Source organism: Schistocerca nitens, chromosome 11, assembly GCF_023898315.1.
Source record: "Schistocerca nitens isolate TAMUIC-IGC-003100 chromosome 11, iqSchNite1.1, whole genome shotgun sequence".
Lineage (NCBI taxonomy): Eukaryota > Metazoa > Arthropoda > Insecta > Orthoptera > Acrididae > Schistocerca > Schistocerca nitens.
The window spans coordinates 71,266,133-71,279,515 of record NC_064624.1 but is presented as its reverse complement, the minus strand read 5'-3'; the positions used below and the strand labels follow the sequence as shown (position 1 = coordinate 71,279,515).

Below are 13,383 nucleotides of genomic sequence, written 5' to 3'. Positions count from 1 at the left end.
CCCCACACTTCTGGAATTTCCGCAGAGTGGCTCCAGGAACACTCTTACACAGTCGTTGACGATGGTATACTTTTTCCCCCAGTTGTGTATCTGGAACAGCGGATGAAACATAGCAATCAACATCTCCGAAGCCTGGTGGCCCTGCAGGATCTGATCACTTGTGTGTGGCTTCAGCTGTGTTATACCTGAACAATCTTACTCTCTTCCTCGTTAATAGAGGACATTTACGAAGCTAGATGCGGTGTTTACGCCGTCATAGCCCGAAGTCTCCCAGTGGCTGGCCGATGTGTTGTCACTTATGGTTAGTGAGGGACATTAGTCTAAGGAAACAGGACAAGTGGCAGCAGACAGAACGAATGTAACAAGTGGAGAGGAGGAGCAGATGCGTAATCAGTGGTTGCAGCCTTCAGTGGTGTATGTACCGTGCACGGAGCAGGGGTTGGTGCAGTCGGCAGCGACGAGGCACGCGAGACCACCGCTGAGTTCCCTGCCAGAGGTCCCGGTGATGCTGCGAACCACCGCCAGGGCGCCGCCGCGACCCTCCTCGTCTGTGGGCTGCTGGTCTCCCTCTGCAGGCGGCGGCGGTCCGTGACTCCTGCTGCTCTGTGCCAGGCGCGCCACAACCGGCACTGCGATGCAATGCGTCTCCTGCACGGTTGCAACATCCAGTGACTTCCTGTAAAGCGTTTTCCGGTCATCTTGAGGGCTGCACTCTGCTCAGACAGCGCTTTAATTACCTGCCTCTACATCAACAACACCATCCATTGAAACTGCAACAACACGAGAGGGGCAATGGACAAACATCAACATGGCATGAATTGCACTCCCTGCTTCCATGAGCAGTAGATCAGCACTTCAGCTGGCTATCACCACTGTGACCACGGTGGCGACTCACCTAGACGTGGACGCAATGAGAGGTGCGATGACGCTGGTGCGTCCAACAACGAAGCTGTACACTGGGTTGACACCATAGGGTAGGGTGCCCTGTTTTCTGAAGGTGGCCCAATAGCAGGTGGGTGGCTATTTTCTCTTTGGACAGTGCTCTCAAAGCGGAAACTAGATGAAATCCATGCACTGCCACCATTTTACTATCCTGCTAACTGCCAAGCATATCAGCCACATTCTGTGCTTATAGCTGATTTTTTCTTAATATCTTACATTTGAATGTAATATTTTGTAGACACAGTGTAAGCAACAGCCAAAGGCCTTGCCGCAGTGGTAACACCGGTTCCCACCAGATCATCGAAGTTAATTGCTGTCAGCTTGGGGTGGCACTTGAATGGGTGACCATCCGATCTGCCAAGTGCTGTTGGGAAGTGGGGCAGACTCAGCCCTGGTGAGGCAAACTAAAGGAGCTACTTGATCGAGAAGTAGCGGCTCCGGTCTTGTAAACTGACATACGGCCAGGAGAGCGGTGTGCTGACCACATGCCCCTCCATATCCGGATCCAGTGACGCCTGTGGGCTCAGGATGACAAGGCGGCCGGTCGGTACCGTTGGGCCTTCATGGCGTATTCGGATAGAGTTTAGTTTAGTTTTTCAATCTAAGCAACTCAATCACATGGTAAGAACTTCGATTTTTTAGTCTTATTTGTTGGTGATATATTATTGAAACCTGTGAGTGGCGTTCGAATGCAGTAATTAATTACATGTTTCGGTAATTCAACCATGTTTGTCAAGAGGTAAAGGTGCCTAATTTCGAATACCGTTAGGGTGCCCATTTAGACTATCTGACAATTGTGCCTCTTTCTAGATTTCGCTTTTTATTTCTTTTCAGGAGATGGCTGGACAGATGTAGGTATGAGGAAGGCAATGAATTGTGTTTCTTAAAAACGTCCGAAGTGTTTGGGGTGGCAAGATTTACACTTTTAGATAACGTAAGGTCAGGAAACTCGGAAGAGAAACTGAGCTCTAGGGTAGGCAGAAAATGTGCTTTAGGAAGAGTCGTCAGCTCAAGACAAGCAAAAATGTTAGACAGCAATTTTAGAAGAAGTAGGATAATTTTCAAAAAGGGAAAACACTAAATCACCCAAAAGATCAGCCAGAACTAAAAAAAGGCGCCTATAATGAGTTGGGGAGGGGGAGGGGAGAAAGAAAATGGACATATGAGTTATCATTTGCTAAGGATTCTGTTTCCCTCCTCTTGACAGACGACAAAGACAGCGCACATGAGGACTGCCTCTATTATTTTGTCTCATACCATAAAGATAAATCTGTGGAAGATTGGGTAAGGTGTTTAGAATGTTTCCTTTGGGTACATGAGCTGTGTACTGGGACTGAGAAACCTGGATGGAATATGTACAAATGTGAAAACTACAAATGTAGTTATAAGTGTCATGTTCATTATAATTATCCGGGCTGTTATGCCGTGGTAGGTTGATGAATTCTGTGTCGATTCCCAATGTTTCGTCTCCGACTGTGGGAGACATCTTCAAGGTGGTCCGTAGCTCAATTGAAGGTCCAACACACCCACTGACTCGCTACTGACTATTCAATTGAGCTACGGACCCCCTTGAAGATGTCTCCCGCAGTCGGAGACGAAACGTTGGGAATCGACACAGAATTCATCAACCGACCACGGCATAACAGCCCGGATAATTATAATGGACATGATATTTCCGGCCGTGGAAGTCTACATTTTATTATAAGTGTATCATTATTGTAATCGAACTGGAATATCTCAATATTACTTTTTGCACTTTTTGTAATAAAACGATATTTCTATAGGTATGGAATTTCGAATTTTCCTTATGAAATTAAGAGACAGAGAATTTGAAATTGCTCATCCTTTTAGTACACACTCCCAAATGAAAAACTTCTTTGACATAAATTATTAAATCTAATCTGCTTAGCTTTGCTATAAACGGATGTATATAACCAAAATACGTTATGTCGTACATAAATCTGTAATTTTTGGAAACTTGCAGCTGATTTTTAATGAACCATATCCTTAGGTTTTCTTACCTACTCGAAAACAGGGCATCTCACACTATCGTCTATTCAGGATAGTCGCCATTCTCATTGCAACATCACGATAGATGTGTTCATGTGTTGAGGCTCCAGGGAGAGCATAGGCGGCCACGCTGCATTTGCCGTTCCCACACATGGGCAGCAGCTGGCAGCATTGTATGGGGTGCTATTTTGTACGCAGCCCATAGTCGGTAAGTTGGACAGCAGCCGCCCATATTTCCGATTTGTCAAGGTCGGTGGCTGTCCACTGTTTTTAAGACCTTGTTGACATTATCTTTCAACCAAATAATTCAAGGTATCATGTTGTCCATCCTGTCTGGGCTTGTGTTACAGTGGTAATATTACGTAAATTGAAGGTAGAGGTGGGAGAAAGGAAAGGAATGGAAAGAAACTAATACCATCAGCTGCATCTGGACTTCATACGGAATGAGTGGCGAAGAGTCAAAATGTGTGCCGGAGCGTTCCTTCCCGTCATGGAAACGGAGTTCCTTAAAGGTGTTAATGATTAATGATCTGCAGTATCCTGCCATTAAATGGAACTAACTGTGACGCCCCCCCCCCCCCCAATGTTGCCTCTGGAGATGAAGGCACAAGTCTTCATTATCTTTGGGATTATAATTCCATGATAACGCCGAGCATATCAATCACTGAGTGGTTTTGTGAGACCATGTTGTGAGCTATACTGGCCCAGATTTTCTGGATGGAAGTTATGGGGTCAGCTAAAACACACAGCCACAAGACTTCCATATACAGGTCTGTGATCGAGTAAATGGAGAGTCTAGCTATACCGACTTACCTAAAGATATAGCGAATAAGAAGGCATGCATTAATGTCAAAAATGAAAAAGCCTTGTTTTGCATGGTCAATCCTGGATTGCAAAAGAAATTATACAAAACGTCTGCAGTGTACTGGTAGATACCATTTGCGTAAAAATACTATCCCTGGAGGGCATAACTTTGATGCTACCGAGTTCCAAATTTAGATCCAGGACATACCTAAATTTGAGGCTCATAGTACTGGACAATCGCTTCATGTTTATGGCTTGGAGAAATGCAAGTCAGATGAGCAGAACAAGCGTATAGTCATCAGCCTCCTCCATTTATCATAATTTGCCACTGATTCTAGGATGCATGAGCCGACCGCTGTGGCCGAGCGGTCCTGGGCCCTTAAGTCCGGAACCGCACTGCTGCTATGATCACAGGTGCGAATCCTGCCTCAGGCATGGATGTGTGTTATGTCCTTAGGTTAGTTAAGTTTAAGTAGTCTAGCAGACCGATGACCTCAGATGTTAAGTCCCATAGTGCTTAGAGACATTTGAACCATTTTTAGGATGCATGTAAACATGGTCTTATTCTATGATGAGAAAAATAAGGAGAAAGGGAATTATCATTATGTTTGGATCAAAGACATGTCCCATTTTCTAGTCTCTGTATGAGTAAAAATAAGGGTAAAGAAAACAAGGGTACAGAACATATTGCATAAGGTGCTTCAATGCCTTTTTGAGAAGCGAGTATTTAGCAAGTATCTAGTAGATTGTCCTTCCAGGGACCCTTTAGGCGTTATTAAGGAAGGGGCTTTTCCCACACAAGTATCTGGATAACATGGCAAATCACAACGAAACCAGGCTACATGACGTAACTGCATTTTCCAGGAACGTAAACGGCGGTGCCATAATGGATGCAGATTATGAGCATACCATGAATATCTGATTTGAATTCAGCAACTCCACCTTAGGACAGTATACACAGATTTACCTGGACGCAGACGTCAGCTTGCTTGCGGATGTTTTCGAGAAATTCCAGAGTCTACGGATGACCACATATTCTCTGTATCCCACCCTTTATTACGTGGCACCTGGGTTGTATTGGGACACAATGCTTCAAAAAAGGAAGTGCAGCATCAAATTATTGACTGATTCCAACATGCTTCTTTTCTTGGAGTGAGAGATTCATTGGGGAGTTTGCTAATGTGTCCATACGCACGCCAATGCAAATACCTCACAGATGGGTGACAGGTTCATTGCATCCCTTGAATTGAATAGCATCATGTACTTGAATGTAAATAACTTATATGGGTATGCCATGCAGCGATCACTGCCAACTGACGAGTTGCGATAGGTGCCCAGACAAATGCACGGGATTAGTTGGAAAAATCAAGGGCAGTATGGCGGCTGATGCTGATGTAGGATACAGGGTGGAGGCAGAACTCACATACCCTGTTAGTTTGCATGATGCACGATCTTGTTTGCCACTGTGTCTGGAGCAGCTAATTCTGCGAGGATGCTCCACCCCAAAACTGATGACAACACTGGGAAATGAGGGGAAATATATTATTTACCATTATAATTCCAGCAGTGTCTAAGCTAGGGGATAGAGCTGGTTAGAATCACTCAGGCTGCCTCCTTCAAGCATTCCCCCTGGCTGGAAGAGTATATTCATTTGAATACGAGTCAGAGAGATTCCATGATGTGTGCCCTTAAGAAGGATTTTTATAAATGAATGAATAATTCAATTTTTGCAAAACAATGGAGAATTTGAGAGATCGTCGTGAAATTTTGATTACAACTGAATCGGATCGGCGTTATGCCATAAGAGAATGCATTGCCAGACCGAATTTTAAGTGGGTCGACATATTCAATGAGAGATTTTTTACTGTGGAGATGGGGGAGACTGTAGTGGAGCTTATGAAGTTTATTTATGAACAGATGTGCATACAGGACTTATCTACATTCCTCATATTCCACATTCAATATGAGTCAGGGAAAACGTACTTCGCACATCCAAAGTTACTTTATATGGATACAGGTAGCTTCATCTACTGAATTAAGAACTGTGACCCTTATGAGGTAATGAGGTACCATGGCAATGAATTTGGCATATCCTCATACACAGCCCACAATCCTTATGGTATTGTTCCACAGAAAAAGGGGATTATTGGCCTTATGAAAGATGAGGTGAATGTATTGCCAATTCTGGAATTCTTAGGTCTGTAGTCAGAAATGTATGCATATCACACATTCGAAAGTGCCACCTAAATATTTTTTTTACATACACTGTATGTGTAGTGCGTCACGCAAATAGAAAAGCTTTTAAGTTTCACCTGCCGATAACTGTCCAAGAATGGATAGTTTTTAAGTATATATAGCTCACAGTCCATCACAATTATTGTAAAACATCTGCTATGGGACTGTGGAATTTAGTTGCAGTAAAAAAGTACCTCCGTATTAGTTTTTACGATAGATTTATGTATCTGGAAAATTGTAAATATTCACATCCATTGCTACTGCAAAATTGTCGAAATATTCTCAACCAGTGTTGCTGCTGGGAGGGATTTTCGCCTAGTTATTAGTACTAGCATATAAGTTAAAAGTATGCACTGAAATATCAGAGCCACATTGTGTCTCAAGGACTGAACTGTACCTCAAGAAATGACCTATACCTCACGAACTGAACTGTATCTCAATAACTGAACTGTCTCTCAAAACTCAAATTGTTTGTGTGTGAACTGAATAAATGAAAAATTCCTTACTGTATATCTTCGTTGTTGTTTACAAAAAAAACCTATCCCCTATTTCGTTGTGTATATAAAGGACTCACAGGACACAAATTATATTAGTTTTGAAGATGAAGGTGAAGTTTAACATGTAAGACAACAAAATGTATAGAATGGTTGCATGGGATATGTCTGTCGTGCTGCACATATTGGGTTATGGGAGCAGGTGGCAGATGATTGTGCCTGCTTCCACATACATACAGTAAACATGTCTAAAATTATGTCTCCTGTGCGTGAACAAAATTATAGACATAGTGTCTGAGTAAAACCGTATACTATTAAAGTGGCGCAGGGTGAAGAGAAATCATATGCAGACTTTGAGATGAAAATTTTTCACCCAACTTAACAGATATGTTACATTTCCATAAGCAGACACAGCACTATTTTTCACACATTTTCTTCTGTGTTTTGAGTCGATGGAAATCAGGACACCCGTAGACTTCCAGGTCTTCAATAGCAGCAAACTTGAATATTCGACGTATCAATGTGATGTTCTCCTTCCTCTTCACATAGATGATGGTATCTGTGCGGTTGAATAATCGGAGCGACGTCACTATGTCTTTATATGGTATTCCAGGATCATCCCAGCGAATTCCGTAGTTGAAATGTGTTAATCACTTGCACTCCTTTGTGATTTAGCACACTTAACATCTTTGAAAAATCTTGGTGATACAATGTTTGCTGAGAATGTCTGCATCTTCTGTGTATGTTATGAATGAAACATCTATAAATATGTACTGTCTATTCTCATTGTCATAGAAACCCTGAGCATCTGCAATGATGAAATACCATTGTGGAATGCTGTGGGCATGGGGCAGCAAATGTTCATTTGTACACCTTGTTGCACAGCGCAGGTGAGAGGGCAGTACTTGACCACAAGGTCCTGTATAACAAAAGCATACACTGCAGTGTGTTCTGGGAAATTTGCCAAAGATTCAAATTCAAATCATACATCTAGATATCTAGATTTATTTATCTCTTTCTGTTTTGAGCAGTCTATTACAATGATTGGCACCAGCTCCTTGAATTTACAACTAATGAACAGACATACTTCCACTTCACATTATGAAACACAGAACCTCACATACATGTCATATGCTAGACTGTATATATCTTCATCCCACTTCAGGTGTAAATTATCATACAGGTAGAATTTGGAGTTCAGGAAGTCTCTGGCATTAGTTAACTTGCAGTTATCAAATTTGGTGAATCATTTGCTATATTTCCTCTTTTATTGGTCTGAAACGCAAGTATGGTGAACGTGAGCATCTCTAGATGAGCGGAAGTTTTAATAGACCATGATGTCAGCTTGCAGTCGGTAGCATCGCGTACTCAAAACCTCTCATGAACAGAAAGATAACGGTAGATATACACCTTCATTCAGAACTTGTAAAAGCTTCAAACGCTGCTTATCTGATACAATGATGTGTGGCATTTTCCATATAGTGATCCCATTCTCCCCTTGAGCTCCATGAATGAATGAGTTGTTATGTGTTGCACTCCATACCACATGTCTTCAAAGTATCTCATAAGCAGTTTTAAAGATATACATGCAGTAAATCTCTTGTACTCATCCATTGTTCTATCCATTGGTTTATCAATGAGCCATCCAGCATTTTCTAAATCGTTCATATCCGAAGGAGACGCAGATACATACGTTTTAAGAGTTGTTACACCTACATTGCGTGTACAATCAAACACGACCCCATAAAGTCCATATCGTATCTCAGGAAACAGGAATGCTAAAGCATTATGCATAAGGTTCGATGCCACTGTAGCAGTACCATCCCTTTTCGTAATTATCCATCAAAATATATGAAACTCTTGCATGTGAGGGTTAAAGCGTCTTGGTGTTGGATGACAGTTCTGATTTCATTGCTCTTGTTAAAACGTGGTTGATGTATAAGGTTTCTCCAAGAAGTAATCATTGCGTACAATACACTCATGATATTCCATCTGGCTAGTTATACTGAACGATGTCATTGCATGGCTTCAGACTCACCGATTTAAGAAACTCGTAGTCTGCTTGTATTATCACCTTGCTGTACTGTTGTGAAGAGCCACAGTGTGCGTTGAGCACTTTGGTTTCATACCTTATGCCCTTCCTGTCTTCGTTGTCAATATGGGGATACTGTGATCTCTGACTGATTGAACCTTCCAGTCCGGCAACTTAAAGGTCACCGCCTTTGCCGTTAATAGTCCCTGGCTTGTTGAAGGCCACCACCGCTTCAGTGTCTCTGCAGCTACAATGTCACTGCAGCTCTGCTTTAAATGCAACTGTACAATAATTTCATCAGCATGAAAGTCGACAAGTCGATTATGCTGGTCCACAATACTCAGCTCCGGATAGTCAAAAGCTTGAACTGTTACTACTAGGTAAATAGCATTGGTAGAGGTCTCAACCACATTATACTTTGTTCCCACAGATGGGGATAAGGGTTTGATGGGGTGTTACACTCAAATGGATTGTACTGATAGATAGTATATCGACCGACTGGTATGGTTAGGATCCTTCTTTGAAACCTGTTTTTTTGTAAAACCCGGCTGCCATCCTATTGATCCTTGCTGGTTAATGTGAATCGTTACTCTCATTGTCTTTATTTCAGATTTGAGTGTATTGATATTTGCATGTAGCGCAATCCCTTTCCTAGACTCTTTTAAAACTTAGTTTCAATCGTCAATATCGTTTGCACCAGGTTCTATTCCACAATTTCCAGATAAAATTTATTGTTAGCCTCCGTGATATTCGGAACGTTGTTGTAAGTCTCCAAGACAAATTAGCACAGTATTCCATTCCCAATTGCCTAAATCAATCAGTGCGAGCAATTCCCGCGTAATACAGTCGATATATGTTTTAAAGTCAGACTATATAACATTGCATCTGGACATCAACTGATGGGTGAATGCTTAATGCATCTCCATATATATATATATTTCAAGAATCGTGTACAGTTCTGTCAGTGGCCACAACAGAAAATCCTCGCCAACCTGAACTTCTTCTTCAATGTTCTATTTACCAATGATTGTTCCTTCTCAAAGAAAGGATAGGTAAATACGAGGAACATGCATTATTGGTCCTGAGAGGCACCCACTTGCCTTTCTCATACTGTGGCATCAAGCAGTCAGGCCTGCAAGATGGGTGGTTTGCCAAGCGAGTGGATTAGCAACATGAATTCTCGTATCTTACGATTTTGTCACAAATTATCCTCCTGCATGAATAATACGCAACGGAAACACGCATCTGACTATAGAACTCTGTCTGCACACTACGCACTGGCAATACCACACTTACTTTTTGTCTTTGATTTAACGGCTTTTATACAAATTCGGGACATTATGATAACATACAATTTAATGAAATAGGCCACTAATCTCTTTCTTTTCACTATTTGATTTATTCATTAGCACACAAATTCTACAACCTACGACAATATCATAAGAGAATTTCCCTACTACGGTCTCGTAATCTATCTACCACAACTGTGCACTCCCTGGATCGGATGGTGGATCTTTTATTATACCTCACACTTCGCCTCTCACAATCATTCTCCAGAAACATTCCTCCAGATCGAGCGATGCAGAAGGAACAGGCATACCCACAAAATCTTCCGAAACTACCTTGCTACTCCCATGCAAAACACACATATTCAAATTACAAGACATACCCAATACAACAATCTGAAATAATACACAAGAACCGTTACAACTTCATCATTTTCCGCTTTCCCACTTCCATCAATATTTAACCCAGTTTCACCCGACACTGCCCCAATTTGTAATTCCAGCTTCCTACTGTGAACTCTGGAGATAAACGCTCGTCTTCCTGTGCAATGCAAGCCAAGTGGCGTTGCTGGAAAAACGGCCGACTCACCTTGATTTTCTCTCAGAGTTTAAATTCAGCGTCACACGGAATGATATTTCTTAAATACTTCAATTTATGATACACACGCAATTCTAAAATATATCAGCTTATTGTACACACGCTATTAATTCTCAAATATTTCAGCTTATGGTACACACGATATTAATTCTTAAATATTTCAGCTTATTGTACCCACGCTAGTATCTCAACTTATAACTACACGTGGTCCCTTTGTGACCGTTGGTTTACTATAATCCCTTTAAAATTACCTGCCTCACTTTGTAATTTTCCCCACAAAAGATCCTAGGAAAGAGAAATGATAAGTTCTAACTACTCTTAAGTATTCCACATCCATACCATGCCTCCACGCTTTCATTACGGAGCACAACAAAAAAACAGGTCTTCACAGCAGAAGGTTCAGCGCCAGAGTGCCGAGTCTGAAACATGGCCGTCTTTTCGTTCTCTCGCACCTCTCTCGAAGTGGGAGAAGCACCTTGCTACCTTATTGGTCGGCCACATTTCAAACGCTCAAAAGCTCTGGTAACTTCCATCTCTTTGGTCTCACCAAAGGTACCCAAAGGATCGACTCAAAGATGCTCATATCGATTCACTATCTGTGGTTAGCAGACGACCATACATTCATTCATTTACACCACACAGATCTCACCAAACGGGATGTAGGGATTTATTTTGCGGAAGTGCACATGTGATCAATTAAATAAATAACTTGTCATTCTTTCCCACACTGGTATCCGGCTTCGCTGTATTAATTGAAATTATTGAGTTACTTTTACACAAAAAATGTGTTGTTCTGACAAGAATTTCGTACCTATTCTCAATGTTGGGCGGTACTGTACCCTTTCATCACCGGCTACCCATGCAGAAAAAAATGGCATGGTACTATCATTGCAATGCGAGGGTAGTTCCGAACATTTTTTTTTTTAAGAAAACTGTATTAAAACAAACGTAGCAATTCATCAAAATAACCAGGAGGAGACCTTAGCCCCTGGTGACCTCAAATAGACGACCAAATTATATTGTACTCTCCACAATCCTGAGTAACGTACACATACAAATATATAACAATCCACATGACAAATAAAACATCACATCATAGAAATGAAAAAATAATATTGAGATAAAATTTTGCTTTAGTTACTGGGATCTTCGTTACTCATGAAATTTTAAATGGCTCACCGTCCAAACACAGAGCAAGTAATCTGACATTCATAAATTGCGCTGTAAAAACCCTTACACAGCAAAGTCTAAATACAAAACAAAATCAACAAAAGAAAAAAAATTCGTACACTAGTTACACGTAGAATGTCAGGCTCCATACCATTACTCTAAAATATACCTCAAACCTACAGAGAAATAAAAACTGAGAAGAAAAACAATAAAATATTCCACAAGTTACATACTGGTTACGTAATATAGTTCGTCTAAGACATCATGTCACACCTCATTAACTATCATCACCTAAACAATTGCCACAGCTACTCGACAGTGAGTTTAACCTTATCCTATATCCATCAGTACAAATACCTGCTGCTGAGCTAGTCAGTCCATCAACTTTGATCAATACTCGCAATAAATAGTTTATCAATAAGTGCTTGAATCCACCAGTAGCTCTCTTATCTTACTCTACTGTTCATTTCTCTGTTGTCACACATATAGACGACAAGAACTTGCATTTCGACTAGCCTTCGTTACACTTTAATGTGAAATATCACCACTGTGATAATAAAAATAAGTGGCTTCAGTCAAAACACCAACAAGATTATTACTATGCACGACATCAAAATACATCAGTTAATTCCGATATTTGTTGTACAATGCAAATTCTTCTCCCCTGTGACAACCTTACTGATCAATGCTACAAGAGCCGCTACGTTAGTATTACGCCACTGGCTAATAATTAAAGCATCATTGTACCAAATATTCTAATAAACATGCTACGTGAACTTGATAACCCAGAACAGACAAAAAACAAACACTAACTATTCTAAACACAAATATTAATAAAATACAATTACACTTGCTGTCCCTTGAGAAATGAAACATAAAAAAAAAAACATTTACACAATTACGAATACATTATTCCCTATCTTGCGAGTCACACGGAAACATTTCATTCTGTGATTTTCTTGGGGTCAAAAAGTTTCTGATAGTTTTCCTAGAACCACTGTCTCGGTGTCAAAGCTCTCCCATGGTTACCCGGACGAAAGTCTTTGAGTCACTCAATTCGGCATTTTGAACACGCACTGAACAGTAAACTGTATCTCTCATTAAACACAAATGTCATAGTCACTCTCAGAGTACCATCCACACGAAACTGTTCGTCCAAAAAAAAATGGCCCTACAACTACTATTACCCACGGTTCTGTCCTTTCAGTTCATGGTGTAATTAAAAGTCGTGAGTTTCAACAAACAGCACTTATTCCCGCGCCAATCCAAGAAATGTCTCCTACTACAGACGCAAATGTCAATGTCCCACTCTAATTGTTCACCAAACGACAACTGTCCTCTAAGTATACCAAGTGTCCCACATGCCATTCACAAAGCACACTTAACAAGTCACTGTCAAAAGTTTATCGATCCCACCATTCAGTGGTCAAGACAAAACAAAACAATCGTCCTGTCTGCTACAGACAAAATCTTTTCCACCACTCACAACGTGGAAACACCAGGCCTTCACTTTCCACATTATGGAAAGTCGCAGTCATCTTGTTTCACGGCTCCACAGTCCAGTACAAGTTAATAGCTGCAGGTAAAAAATGCTCGCCGGGCTCTGTCGCGCCCCGTCCATTCAGCAGTAGCGTCGCTGCACGCGCCGTTGAGCAGAAGAAACCACCCGCTGTTGCCTCCGTGGGATACCTTCCCCAGTCGTAAGGGTGGCGGAACTGATGAATGGCCAGTGATGCGTGCGTGTCGCCCCAGGCCGTTGACCTGCTGTAGCGGGCGCGTGGAGCGCACCTCGTCCGACAATGGAGTGGGGAG

The 13,383-nt window shown here is 41.5% G+C and overlaps 1 protein-coding gene across 1 annotated transcript in view; it reads right to left on the bottom strand.

The window, feature by feature from the left end:
- Positions 1 to 390: 390 nt before the first annotated feature.
- Positions 391 to 13,383, bottom strand: part of LOC126212652 (zinc finger protein 628-like) — a gene marked incomplete at its 5' end in the record, with an annotated part of 146,396 nt that continues 133,403 nt past the window's right edge. Inside the window, one exon of the mRNA XM_049940077.1 lies at positions 391 to 676. Coding sequence (XP_049796034.1) covers positions 391 to 676 — 286 coding nt within the window. The remainder of the gene's footprint in view (positions 677 to 13,383) is intronic.